Genomic DNA, 14,942 nt, shown 5'->3' on the forward strand with positions numbered 1-14,942 from the left:
AGAATAACCTCCAAAGCCCCTAATATTTCCTACCAAAGCAAGGCACTTTCAGAATGAAGAACCAGATGAAGCTGAAGACTAACTGATTAAGGCTATTTGGAGATGTAAAACAGGTATGTGTATAGAATGCCACAACATCTATATAAACGTGAGTGATGGACAAATGTAACGTTGGTACGTATACGATCGTTAAAGTGATAACTTTACCAGCTAAAACACCTTTCTTTCTTTTTTTTTCCTCTACTTTTTTCATTGCATTTCTTTCTCTTTTCAACTCACTTGCTGCTCTTATAGCTATCTCTCAGCGTGACTGTCCGATTGAATACGAGTTTCTCAGGAGTTGAGTCTTTATCAACCGCAAAATACCCTGACAAAATGTAGAAAATAGAAGGATTGGAAAGTCAAAACAGAAGCACAACACGAAAAAATCAATAAGAAAAATTCTCTTAAGCAGCCTATCCAATTCTCCTTGTGTCTCTTATGAGGATTAGGATTACATATTATATCCAGAGGTCTCCACTGTTATATTTATAGGAAAAGAAAATGCAAGCAAACAAGAACTTTTCCTGCAAGAATCCTCAATATTAAAGATTTCCCTGAACCCGCCTGATCCCTAAAATTTAAAATTTAAAAAAAAAAAAAAAAATGTCGGGGGACAAGGTACATGTAGTGCTACCATCCCTACAATTTGGAGCTAGGTTATCTGCAAACAAGCAACAGAAGTTTCGAACTATGTTCTTTGGAAATCTACTTTTGCCGAAAATGTGCGGAGGCATAGTTTCCTACCGTCTTTTGAGATGGCATGGTTCTCTAATCAAGGATTGTAGGGTTATGACAAAGGACTTCCTCCAGCATTCTTCATTTTGAGAATACTGGAAACCTTTGAGGCAGGCCAGCTTCTTATTTATTTATTTACTTTTTTCCTTTTTAATCGTACGTTCTTGGCTTCAGAGGAGTAGAAGAGTACGTTCTTGGCTTGAGAGGATAGAAGAGTAGGAGGTTTTATTAGTAGGATTCTTTAAAGAGATATGAAAATTTTCGCACTTCAATACCTCCTCTGGTTTTCTCCAAATAGAGTTTTTTTTAGTTGCTTTTGGCCAATATTTTCTGTTTGATCTTTCTTTTTGTTCTTTCATCATTCTTAATAGAACTCTCGCACAAATTTAAAATAATAAATAAAAGAACAATAATGAAAATAAAAAATAATAATTAATTATTCAACTAAAGCATAAACCATATTTGAGCAGTCAAAAAACTTACCAAGCCTTTCAAATTGGAATGTGTCCCCAACAACAGCATTCCTAAGTTCTGGTACAGCATATGCACTTGGGATGACTACTTTAGAATGTGGGTTCAAATCAGCAAGCCAATCATCAAGTTCAGCAGGGTTCTGATATCGAAGAAACCCCGAAATTAGAAATAAAAATACAAAAAATGCATGGAAACAAACACGCATGGAGAAAAGCCATAGGCAATTCCAACCTCAGAAAGGAATAGCTTGTCAAACAATCTAACTTCTACATTGAGTGGATTAACTCCTGGAGAAGGTTGTGCAACCCAATGTAGGACCCCCTGCATAAAAAGATAGGTCGGAAACATGATTACTACACTGCAAGCTTTAAAGAACATCTAAAACTCTACAATAAAAAACTTTGGCCTAACAAAAGAAACCTTTGGCTTTGATTTCTTGGAAGCATCATATTCTGCTCGAATCTCAAGTACAGTTTCCTTATCATCCGCAAGGATAACATCCGCACATTTAATAGGATATGCATACCTGAAACCAAAGAAGAAAATTATCATTTTCTGGCATGTGTTTGTATGCAAATATAATGGCGAAACAAAATAGCAAGCATTAAATACCTCAGAAGGACAGACTTTCCAGGTGCAAGACCATAGTAATCTTTTGAATCTTTCAACCGGAAATCTGATTGTTCTATGTACACAATATTGGAAAAGGGAACCTAATGCAATAACAGAACGATAAAAGTTGAGATATTAACTGAAAACAAAGTTGAGTTATCCACAATGAAAGAAATGAAAATTACAAGAAATCGAACATAATTATTAATAAGGTTCACATTTTAAGGATCACCTTAGTATGATTGATAAAAAATGCTTCTTAGTAAGCTGAAATAGCGCCAATTTTAAAATTGTTGGGCAGATGAAACAGGTCTTGAGATTTTTTTATTTATAAATCAACACCAGACGCATATAGAACAGTATAAAGAGAAAAAGCAAGTGCACCTTATAAAAGGCCGATGCCTCATCTGCTTGAGCTTCAGGCCATTTCTTGGCATCAAGATCCAAAATTGATCCATTTTCTAAGTTTGTAATAACAACCTGAGAGCATAAAAATTTCATCAAAAAACACCGAACAAGAAATATATTACAAGAAATCTAATAACAACCAAAGATGGGAACCTTAAGTGGCTGCAAGACAACCATTGCTCGTGCAGCAGTTTTATTTAGCTCTTCTCTAATGTGATATTCAAGACGATTAAACTGAATCAAAGAACAGTCACTGCAATGAAAACATCAAATAGTTATGGCAACAATAGAAAATAAATGCAGCATCAAATGCAACTGACTTCTTTTTACATGTACATATACTAGGACAACTACAAATTCCAACCTTCTTGTAATTCCCATTCCTCGAACAAACGCATTAATTGCAGTTGATGTAACACCTCTGCGCCTAAGACCAGCAAGTGTCAATAGGCGAGGATCATCCCAACCATCAACCCATTTTTCGGTCACCAGTCGATTTAACTGCAAAGGACAACATGTGGTTAGTGAGGAAGCAAAAGATTAAATATCTAAGTTGTTCAAAAATAAATTTAAAAACATGCCACACCCACCTTACGCTTAGACAACACATTATTTGAAACATTGAGGCGAGAATATTCCCACACATACGGTTGATAAAGGTCCAGTGCATGCAATAACCAGTAGTACGAAGCACGACGTGTTTCAAATTCCAAGGTACACAGCTGAGAAAAGACAACAGAATAAAATAATGTACAGAGATCATAATCTGACCATCAATTACGTAAATGATGAACAAACATCACTATGCAAACAAGCTGCATAATAAGAATAAAACTCTGACAGGAATCCTTAATTTACATAAGAATTCTCAACTGAGAACATACAACTATGACCAATTCAAAAGGTTCAGAGTCTCTTCCACACTTTGACTGACTTCAAAAGACAAGAACACAACCTTCAATGTTTACAAAACCACCTATATAAGAAAGACAACATAACCAACAGAGGAAGCTATAACTTCCTAACACACAAAATTCATATATCATAACAAACAATCGCATAATAATAACTACTCCTTATCCTTGTGGATGGTGACAAAATTTCCTTTTTTCCCCCCTTCTAGCATAAGCATTCGCAATTGGAGGTTTAACAAACTCAAGTTTAAGATCCAGATACAGTGGGAGGGGGAAAGTTATAAGAATGCAAGATAAAAAGTTTCCAGGGGTTTTAGGAGTCTAACAACTAAGCTAAGTAGTGGCACATTCTACCTTTTACCCCAAGCAACAAGGGATTGAAAAAATCTTCTCAAAACAACCTTGGAATAGAAAAAAAAGAAACAAGTTGTAGATGCACTCTATGCTAACGAATGGAGACGTTCTTCATGCATCTCAATACATTTCCCTTGAATGCACCGATGTTTTATGAGGAACAAGACTGTTTTAAATACAGTACATAGGCACTATTTATAAACAGTGCTACAAGGAACCTACGATCTCAGCAAACTGAGCTAATCAGAGAAAACATTCCATTTTCCATGTTCCCATAACCACTCCCAGAACCAGGTACAAGCCACAAGAGACAAGCTCCAGAAAATTTAAAAATCACCCGCCACTGGCCAATTTAAAGATCTCCAATATTATAAGAACTAATAAACGAACAATATACTTGTTCAAGCATCCAAATATATTTCCCACTAAGAACGCCAATATTATTTTCAAACAAATAAGCTGCCTAAAGATATTTTCTTTTGAAGAGGCAACGCAAATGCCTAACAAAAATTATAAGTGAATATAAAATTCAAAGCAATGAAAAAATATAATATAGTTAATTAAAAGAATTAAATTATTTTATAAAAATGAATTAATAGCCAATTGGGATCGAAACAGGAACAAAATGACACTAATATAATTTTTGGAGAAAAGGTAAATCATACAACTGAACTTTCTAGGTTAGGTTGAATCAATTGAAATCCTAAACTAACAATTTTATCCATTAAAACCCTCAACTTTCAGAAGTGAATCAATTTAGACCTTCTGTTATTGATTCTGAACTATTTGCACTTAATTTATCTTCTAAAAACAATTCACTTAATTACATTTATAACAATTCAAAAACACCTAAATAAGATTATTCTCCTCCTAAAATCCTACCATAGTAGCAAGAAAAATTATTGCATAGTTATTCCTACCAAACAGAGAAAAATCTCAATCATATTGACGAAAGCAACTACTATTTATGTGATTCTAGCTTTTCCTCCTAAAATTAAGTTAATCCCTACATTGAAAAAAGCCATGTGCACGTATGAGAATTATGCTCTAACAATTTAAAATAAAATCTAAATTAATTAACTTAGGAAAGTTGGGGGCTTAAAGGAAAACAATTATTAGTTTGGGGTTTTAATTGATTTAACCGAATGTAAATTAACTTTTTCTCTTTCTTTTATACCTAAAATATTAGAAATTATACAGTGATCTAATATAACTCAGTCCTCAGACCACTGTGTAAAAATGACATTTATTAAGGTATTCTACCAATAAGTAATATACTCTTGCAGGAGGTGGAGGAAGGAGAGCCCAAGGTTCCAAATAAAATATCAAGAAATATGCACGAGAAATGAAAATACTCGGGACGCAAGCTGTATGCATGCTGTTCCTGGGATCCACTATTTGGAGGGGCTTCCCCACTTCAAAAAGGAGGGCTGACTACATTGATCAATAGTCTTGTCAAACACCCCCTCTTATTTGAGGTCAATCTTCAGAATCCCTTCAGAATCCATGTGGCTATTCGAAGAAACATTGAAAAGATTTTCATAAAGTCCCTTTGGAAGAGGGCTGACAAAGTCCAAGGGTGTCATCTTATTAGTTGGGACCAACTTTTGACTTCTCGTTTTCTTGGAGGTCTGGGTTTGGTAAATCTTAAATCAAAGAATTTCTGTCCTTACAAATTGGCTATGTAAGTTTGAGAAAGAAAACAATGCCCTACAGAGAATGGCGATGAAGAACAAATTTTGTGTGGAATCAACTAGAGACTTTATCAACAATGTAAAAGGAATGGTTCCTTCAGCCATGGAAGGAAATTGCAAAGATCAGTAGTTTTTTCTGGAAAATGAAAGTTACATGATGGGAGATGGCTGCGAAATTCTACCTTGGGAAGGCAAGTGGATCAAAAATCGGCCTCTAAAGGTGATGTTCCCCACATGTATTTCAAAAGCTAAAACCAGTAAAGGCCATCGGCTGTGGAACTCCATGGACCGAAACTGGGAATTGATGTTGAGGAGGGGTGTTTTGACAGAGAGCTTGAAGAGAGAAGCAACCTGTCTTCCATTTTGGAGCGTTGTAGGCCGACTAACATCCATGGTTAGTTGTAGTGGTGTCTAGAAAGTAGAAACTGGTGGAGTGTTCACAGTGAAGTCAGCTTATTTGGCATTTCAAGAGAACAGAATGGTTAAGTTCTTTTTGTGGATCTCAGCTCACGGAAGTATAAATACTATGACAAGGTTCAAATGAGATTTCCCTACCCATCTATCTCCCCGAATATGTTTGTTTTATGCCAGAGGAACACATTTGATCACCTTCTTCTACATTGCAATTTTGCTAGCAAGGCCTGGGATTACCATAACTTGTATGGTTTGAATTGGTGCAAGTCTCAGCGAATAGATGTCTGGATGGTGGAATCCCTGAAGGATGGGGTTTAAAAGATAAGGCTAAAGTGCTTTGGAACAACATTATTCTGAAGGGTGTTTTGTAGTTGATATGGAAGGGAAGAAGGCTACAATCTTAAGAAATGGTAGAATCTTTTTAGAAAAGTTCAATCTTTTGATTCTTATCGTGACCTTGTTTAGTTCAGTCTCTGATCGAGTAGCCAACATAAGCTATTTTGTAATTACTCCACTTTCTTCATCAACCTAGATTGGAAGGTTTTTATGTAGTTGGTCTCTTGTTGGGAAGGGGGCTCCTTGAGTCTTTGTCTGATAGGTTAAGTTTTGGCGGTTGAATGATGAGCTTATCATTTCTCATATAAAAATAAATAAAAATAAAAATGAAAACATATCAAGGTAAACATACCGAATGTGTTATATTCTCAAGAGAATCCACAGTGCAGTGTGCATAATCGTAGCTTGGATAAATACACCACTTGTCTCCAGCATGTGGATGAGGAGTAAACTGGATGAGAAAGTTGCAACATAAAGTATCAGTGTCTAATGAATTCAGGTGTGTCAACGAGCTAAAGAAGAGACTCACCTTAATACGATATGCAATAAGATCATACATATTAAAATTATCACTCTGCATGTCTTGTTTCATTCTAAGAGTCGCCTTGCCTTCCTCAATCAGACCTTGCTTCATTTCGTCAAACAATTTCAATGACTCAGCCACAGGCCTATCCCTCCAGGGACTATTCATCTTTTTCTCTCTGTACTCCTTTATTTCGTCAGGAGTCTAAAACCAACAATTGAAAATATACTTCAGTCAAACAGATGTCAATGTTTTCATGTATCAATAAACACTGACACAAGCACGAAAGTTAAGGTAGCTGATTAACTCATGATAATTATCAATATTGAGGCCTCACAAATGGTATCTTAAAAGGAAGCAAGCACTGCCACTGCAATTCAAATGAAAAAAGAAAAGGTACACAATTTGCATAATGACCTGGTGATCCACATAAGCATGACCCCTACGTATCAGCTCCACAGCTAACTCATACAGATCTTGGAAGTAATCACTAGTATAAGTAATCTGGTAAAGAAACAAGTAAATGGTATCAAGATAAAGAACAGATGAAATAAATAATTGACCAAAGTGGACTAAAATTACACCTTGAAAGGCTCCCAACCCATCCACTTGACAATCTCTTCTATATGATCAATATATTCCTTCTTCTCAGCTTCTGGATTCGTGTCGTCATACCTACAAGCACACATTTTGGAACAGCAGCAAACATATAACAGCCAACCATATTGTTCAAACTATGATATCGAAAGCAACGATCAGAAATTGTTGAACGAAGATTTAAGGTAAAAGAATGTTGAACTTAGTTGCATATAAAAAAGATATATGAAGATTGTTGAAAATACAAGAAAAGAAATTTAACCTCAAATAACAACCTCCACCTCGCTCTTTTGCCAGGCCAAAATCAACAAACATTGCCTGATAGATCATAATGATAATGACAAATAGAGGAAAGTTTCTGGTCAAAGTCTGAAGACAGCAATTGAAAAAAAGACAAAAGCATATAAAAGAACAGCTGATACTACCTTGGCATGACCAATATGAAGATAACCATTTGGTTCAGGAGGAAAGCGAGTCAAAACTCTTCCCCCTGTTGCTTTTAGGTGCTTTTCAAGCAGCTCCTTGGTGTTGCAACATCTTAGGATAGTTCCATTACTGAAAAATACTTCAGTATGAACCTTTCAATTTGTAAAGAAAGAAACTTGTGTTAAGAAGTGTACTAGTTTCCAGGAAATCCTTCACAAGCATATTTACTAATTCAGTTCATGCAAATCTATTTTGTATGGAGAGATGAGAATAGCTGATGAGATTTCTAAGAGAAAAGTATAAAAAATTATTTAGAAAAAAAAGAGACATAATCCATTATAGAAAACCAAGTATCAATTTAATTTACCTTATAATTATCCTCTGGCCGGGGGAATATTAAATATGGGTTAAGATCTTCCTCAGATGGAGGCTGTTCCACTGAAACAATAGCAACAGGTTTATCCTGCAAGAGAGTCGAGAGTTATAATAGAAAATAAGGTAAAAAAGGACTAGTCATCACACAAAGAGATACAGGAACTACACAGTACAGAGGATGTACACACGTCTACTTTAGCAGGCTTCTCTTTTTTCTTTTTCACTATCTTTTCATTATCTGCCGCAGTCCTTTCACCGAGTAATTCAAATAATTTGGAATCAATATATTGCTGTCACCATAAAGTAAACGGGTAAAGGAAAAACAACGTTAGAGAAACAGAAAAAAAAAATATATAATAGGAATAAATTAAATGGGCACAATCATATGTAGTTATAGTACAAACTCATAAAAACGAAGTTCTCATAAGTTAGAAGCACCTTTACAATCTTTGGATCAGCCCAAGGATGCTTCTTCCGTACCTGCCCAAACAAGTCACCCACTGCAACCAAAAGAAATACGTAAATATAGTTCAACCAACTTGAATAACTTTTGTAAATATAAACTATCTATATGCATGCAATGCCATGGAACTTTCCATCCTAAATAAAACAGGCAGCATACAAATACCAACTGGCATGCAATCAGGCAGTTACACACTGCAGAAGGGTACAGAGACAACCCACAGAACCTATGTGCAATTTCGCCCCTAGAATAAATTTTCCATCCCTGACCCTTACTTTCATCCCATACACGTGTGCTTACTGCTTACGACAATTCCATTCTCTAAATTTAGAGAGTAAAAGAGGAAATGATTCAATAAATTCATGGAAAACCTAGCCTACAAATTTGGCATTAGAAAAGTCAAATGGATGTTAGATATCCTAAGTAGCTTACAAAGCATAAATCTATAAGCTTAAATATATACGGGTTTACAGCCCCTCTCTTTGACCATTAGGACCATTGGGCTAACCGGTGGTTTGTTTTTCATTGCATGGTCAGATGTCACCTCTAAAGGAGCTAGATCTGTGCCGGGATATGCCTTTTGATAAAAGCAACACACATAAAAATAATAATATAATGATACATAAATGATCAGAAAAGTGAAAAGGAAACCCTGAGATACAACTGAATACACATATATTCAGATTGATGCAATCTATTACAAGCGTGGAAGGAAAGTTTTATGTGGCCATTAATGTTGTCTGATAGTAAAGCATATACATAACAATTAAGAATGAATAGAAGTGCAAAACAAAGAAGAATTTATCCGATGAAAAAAGCAACACTTAGCTTAAGAATGTTGGATTAAAAAACAACACCAATAAAGCACAGACGCTTTGCAGTACAGCATAACAATATGAAGCATTGAATCAAAACAAATTATTAACAAGAGAAATTAGTATTGGTCAAACAGGTTCATTTTCATGGAAAAAAATGAAAAGAGACTGATGCTCAAAAGATACAAAACTCTACACAGGAATGAAAAGAAACCACTAAGAAGGATTACAAAAAAGAATGTCAGGCTGCGAGCAAAAGAGACTGAAGAAGGAAGAAGAAAGAAAGAGATTTGAAACCTAAGAATAATTTTTCATTCATATTAGATCTTAAGTCAAATTACAAAAAGAAGATAAAATATCTGTCAACGAAGCACAAACTCAAATGCACCCAACCGCACAAAACTCCAAACCACCATAATAAATATCTCCATAATCTTCCAAAACAAAGCTTCATAAAAACAATCAACAACCTTCAAACTCCAAAATGAATAAAAAAAATTGAAATTGAACACGATCTTCAAGATAGCACGAAAAGCAAACAGTCCTCAAAGCCTCCGGATTACCAATAAGTAATTTCCATTGCTATGTAATCAAAATAGTGAGTGAAACACAACTGGATCTTAATTTCTGGTGACTGAAGAGTTATTTCTTCCATCTATAAAGAAATAGAATTTGGGAGGGATTAATGATGTTGATTGCGAAATTTCAACTAAATTCATTTTATCTCTAATTTGGAAGGATAAAGAAAAAGATTTTTCAAATGCTTCTGCAAAAGAGTCTTTGACAAAAATTCATCAATCTCTGTACCGACTAAATGTGCTTCAAAATCCTCATTGCTCATACTATCATCAAATATTGCATTAGATTTGCTATCATGAACAGTTGGAGTGGAGACAGGATCCTTAGTGGTGAGTGAAATAGTGACATCTTTGGTTAAAGTGACATTTGATCCAGGAGGAGTGATCACTAAAAGTATAAAGGAGTTAGAGGTTGTGAAAGGGGCTATTTAAACTTTGGAGAGAAAGTTAGGAGTCGAACACAAACTTCTTCCAAAATGTCCAAATTAATAGTTGAATTTTTAGGTATGCCAAAGTCATCTTTCTTCCGAGTACAATGGAAAGGGTATGCTTCAATAAGTCTATTTTTTATTTTAGAAGCATGAAGTGTAGGTTTGAAAATGATGGAAACCTAAATAGATGATTGAGAAGACCAAACGTTATTTGTAGAATGTTTTGTATCCTAAAGGTTATCTTGAAAAAAAAATTCATCCAACTTCTACGGTTGAACATGCAATGGAATAGAATTCAACTCAACATCTTTGGCCAAAAAAACATCAATAGAATAGTAAAGTGTTCATCCATCATAACTTGATTCCACTAAATTTGCAAAAATTGGGAATTGACAAGTCCCCATGATATATGTCCCCAAAATGAAGAGAAAAAATGTTGACCAATTACTTCAAAACAAGAATGCTTCCAAAAAGGTAAAGGTAAATTCTACAAAGATATCTAGCAAAAATATCCATCAATAAGCTTTGGATGAGAGTGTTCTTGAGACCATTTCTCAATTTTCAGGTGAAGATGTCCAATTTGCCTCTACGTGCCATCAAACTACAACTAAAAAAAATCAATACTCAATTTCAACCACACCTTATCTGCCATGAAGGGACTAATAGCAATCTTGGATTAAAAATATGCCACTAAAGTACTGTGAATTTTCAAGAGTTGAAGGCTAACAATCTAGAAACTACCAAGATAGAATTGAAGTTCATTTCTACCACTTTTTTTTTTCTTTCCTTACCAAAAATGTAGAAGCATCTGATCTCTTCTTTTGTACCACTTCCGCGTAACTTTTGAGGAGTTGATTAAAGTTGACTAGCTCTGACTACAATATTTATCCTTTTTCAACATGATTTGTATAAATGAAAGCTGAGTAGTGATTTTTCTCAACTTTTAAGAGAAAATCTCTAATCATTTCCCAAAAAACTACCCAACCTTTCTTTTCGACACCGACAAGTACTTGTAATTTCTTTCTACCTCTACAACTTCCTAAGATGCCACCATGTTTAGAAGCATATCTAGCAATCATCATCAAAAGAGAAGGGTAAGGAAGTTGGAGGACTTTGAAGAGCACAAAGGCGTCAAGGGTGGAAAGAGGGGAGAGAGAAACCCTAGGAGAAAGAACCAAAAAAAAAAAAAAAAAAAAAAAAANAGTTGGAGGACTTTGAAGAGCACAAAGGCGTCAAGGGTGGAAAGAGGGGAGAGAGAAACCCTAGGAGAAAGAACCAAAAAAAAAAAAAAAAGGCATAAAATGGTCTATACTCGTCTCACAACTTTTCCACACTCTTCTCCATATCCACATATCTTCAAAGAGAAGCTTAAGAAACCAAATAATAATGAAAATAAAAAAACTCTGAGGCAACACACTTCGAATCTCTAATATGAGAAAAGTACTAACCATTCGTTCGATAACGTTGCTCCAGAATTTCATTTTTATGTTCTTCAAAAACCTCATACACAGTCTTCTCAATTTCTTCAGCTGAAACTTCTACACCTGCATGAACATATAATATAATCAAGTTATTAACACATATCACAGAACCATGGAGAGAAACCAACGATAAGTGTGCACTCTACTAAAGGATCAAGCTGAATAAAAAGTAATATTATCATACCAACACCACATTTATCTTCAAATTCATTTAATTTAATATCTTCTTGGCCTGCAGCAGAAAAAAATGAAAATGCCGCTTCCAATTGAGCCGGCATCTTTATCTGTAAAGTAACATAAGATATTAAAAGAGCACGTATTGTTGTATGGTTACAATTATCCAGCAACTTAAACAAGCAGCTCAAGAAATGACACAATAAGAAGGTATTTCAAGGATGTTCGAGATGGTTATTTCGTTAAGAAAGAAAACCTTATTTGAGGTAACATATTTCAGCAATATTGGTCGATGAACAAGTGCATTTGTAGGATACTTTGTCGCAACCTGAACATAAATGCAACGCCAAGCTATTAAATAATTCAGGGAAGTTTGTTTCCTTTAGAGGATATAATAAGTACAAACAAATATTTACAGAAGTACTGAAACAATTAAATGAATCAAGTATTCTTCAAGAAAACCCTCCAGCTAACATTTCCCAAGAACTTAGAAGTAGTTGGGAGAATCTTACGGTATATAATAGATTTCCAACAGCCTTATCGCATCCTTCAAGCACGCCAGCCTGAAAATGAGGGATGAAAAGTGATGAAAAACAACCTTACATTAATTTTCGCGACCTCAAACCTCAATTACGTCAAATCAAGACAACATATAGCAGAACTATTAAGTTTAAAAAAAAAAAAAAAAAAACAATAAATCCGTCTCTTTTAATGATCGATCCACTACACATTACACATCGCTTTCTTTCATTTCCTTAAGATTTCACTTGTTTCATCGAATAATCACAAAAACCGACAGGGATAATAAGAGACAAGTGATAATACCTCATGAATAACGGCATTGAGATTGGCAGTGACCTTATTGTTGGCAACGGTGTTTCGTGCAGTACGCTCATCCAATCCGATTCTCAGAAACTGCTCCAGCAACTTGTCCTTGTCGAGATTCTCGTTTTTCACCGTCATTTCGGACGCAAATGGAAGACGGAGGAGGGAGAGAGGGGAGAGGAGTGGAGTTAATGGAGATAAACCCTAACAAAACTAAGGGGGAATAAAAAGGAAACAGTGAGCTGTGTGGGGTGGAAAGGTTCTGCCGTTGGATTCTAATTTTAGGACACGATTCTGCATTGACCTAGTGGATACAAAAAGTAAAATCCAACATTTGAAAGCCCCAAGTTGCAAAATAAAATACTTGGCCTTCAAGCGATCCTTTTTTATCCAATTACAAAAAAAACGTTGATATTGAAAAATAAATAAATAACTAAAATTCATGGTAGGACAAATATTCTAACTAAACTAAAATAAAATAAAATACTTGACCTTCACGCAATCCTTTTCATTTATCAAATTGGGTCAGATAGATTTTTTTTTTTTTTTTAATTTTACTAATTTTTTATTAAATAATGAACCAAATTATTTATTTAAATTTTTATTTTTTTAATAAAAATAACATGTTAGTTTATAATGTAAAGATTTATAATAGAAATTAGGATATTTAAAGAAGTTTAAAGCAAAAGTTGCTACGTTTATCATAGGTTAATGTGCAATTCAAACCCTATTACATTTGTCAAAATAATAGAAAAAGGAAAAACATAATTGGCAAGATTATAATCCAAATAATTGTTTTAGTTAAAATTTAAAATTAATAATTAACTGGGAGGCCAAAGCTCACATGATTTCTAAGGATGCCCTAGAATCACTTCGGCGCACCCACCACCTTACCTAATTGAGCTTGAGTTCCCTCTTAAGAGATCATGATACCGGTTGAAGAAGTACGACCGTGACACACCGCATACTTAAGAGATCATGATACCAGTTAAAGAAGTACGACCATGACACACCGCATACCCCCACATAATTTCTTGTCATCCTCAATAACCACTCCTACCATAATGGCAGGATTCGAACCTACGTAAGGCAAAGCTCACATGATTTCTAGTTATGCTCGATAACCACTCTGGCACACCCACCTATAATAATCTATAGTCTTGCCTAATAACCTCTCGGGCAACCCCACCAACAGAGCACATAATTTTAGGATCGTTTTAGTTAAAATCTAAAAGTATAGCCATGCCCAAGTGCCACTCAGGTCAACACAAGAGGTGTGTGGTTGAACAAACTTTGATAACAAACAAGTAATGTTAAGTTGACGAAGGTAAACCTTGCCGAAGGTTCAACAAAACTGCAAAGCGTGGTGAAAAATTTAAATGGGGCTTGAGGCACAAGCAGTGTGTGGTCGAACAAATTTGGATTCCGCACAAGTGATGTTCGATTGACGAAAATGAGGCATGAGCAGTGTGTGGTCGAACAAGTTTGGATTCCGCACAAGTGATGTTCAGTTGACGAAAATGTGGCACAAGCAGTGCGTGGTCGAACAAGTTTGGATTCCGCACAAGTGATGTTCGGTTGACGAAAATAAATCTCGTCGAAGGTTTGACGAAACCACAAAGCCGGATGAAAATTACTGCATACCCCACATGATTTCTAGTCCGTGACACACTGAAATAAGAAGAAAATTCATTCGTGAGTGGCAGGATTCAAATTTGCGCGAGTAAAGCCCACATGATTTCTAGTGCGGTCGAACAAGCTTAGATTCTGTACAAATGATGTTTGGTTGGCAAAGGTAAATCTCGTTGAAAGTCTAACGAAACCACAAAGCACAAAATCGGATGAAAAATTTGAATGGGGCTTGAGTTCGGGATCATCACGCCCGTTGAAGAAGAACGACTGTGACACACTGCATACCCCACATGATTTCTAGTCCATGACACACTGAAAGACGAAAAAAAGAAGAAAAAAATTCATTCTAGAGTGGCAGGATTCAAACCTGCGCGAGCAAAGCCCACATGATTTCTAGTCATGCCCGATAACCACTCTGGAACACCCACCCTACCATAATCTATAGTCATGCCTAATAACCACTCGAGCAACCCCGAGCAGGAACAAGGCGTGTGGTCGAACAAGCTTAGATTCTATACAAGTGATGTTTGGTTGACAAAGGTAACTCTCGTTGAAGGTCTGACGAAACCACAAAGCACAAACCTGGATGAAAATTTTGGATGGGATCATCATGCCAGTTGAAGAAGTACGACCGTGACA

The 14,942-nt window shown here is 35.5% G+C and overlaps 1 protein-coding gene across 1 annotated transcript; it reads right to left on the reverse strand.

Annotated features, from left to right (window-relative positions):
- Positions 1-66: 66 nt before the first annotated feature.
- LOC111445182 (glutamine--tRNA ligase) lies at positions 67-12,955 on the reverse strand. Its single transcript, XM_023083419.1, has 23 exons — positions 12,672-12,955; positions 12,359-12,409; positions 12,103-12,174; positions 11,857-11,956; positions 11,640-11,735; positions 8,343-8,404; positions 8,093-8,194; positions 7,897-7,992; positions 7,529-7,681; positions 7,366-7,421; positions 7,091-7,181; positions 6,924-7,010; positions 6,513-6,710; positions 6,336-6,434; positions 2,862-2,993; positions 2,636-2,772; positions 2,425-2,524; positions 2,248-2,343; positions 1,864-1,964; positions 1,672-1,777; positions 1,483-1,572; positions 1,261-1,390; positions 67-367 (listed from the first exon to the last, which is right to left on the reverse strand). Exons 1-23 carry the CDS (start codon positions 12,807-12,809, stop codon positions 276-278), a joined length of 2,385 nt encoding a protein of 794 aa, XP_022939187.1. The 5' UTR covers positions 12,810-12,955; the 3' UTR covers positions 67-275.
- Between the last annotated feature and the right edge of the window lie 1,987 nt (positions 12,956-14,942).

This window comes from Cucurbita moschata, unplaced genomic scaffold, assembly GCF_002738365.1.
Source record: "Cucurbita moschata cultivar Rifu unplaced genomic scaffold, Cmos_1.0 Cmo_Scf00007, whole genome shotgun sequence".
Lineage (NCBI taxonomy): Eukaryota > Viridiplantae > Streptophyta > Magnoliopsida > Cucurbitales > Cucurbitaceae > Cucurbita > Cucurbita moschata.

Coding starts and splice junctions, on each gene's coding strand:
- LOC111445182 (XM_023083419.1), bottom strand. CDS start 12,809: ATGACGGTGAAAAACGAGAATCTCGACAAGGACAAGTTGCTGGAGCAG. Junction 12,410..12,671: donor TCAATGCCGTTATTCATGAG/GTATTATCACTT, acceptor CCTCATTTTCAG/GCTGGCGTGCTTGAAGGATG. Junction 368..1,260: donor ATTCCAATTTGAAAGGCTTG/GTAAGTTTTTTG, acceptor ACATTTTGTCAG/GGTATTTTGCGGTTGATAAA.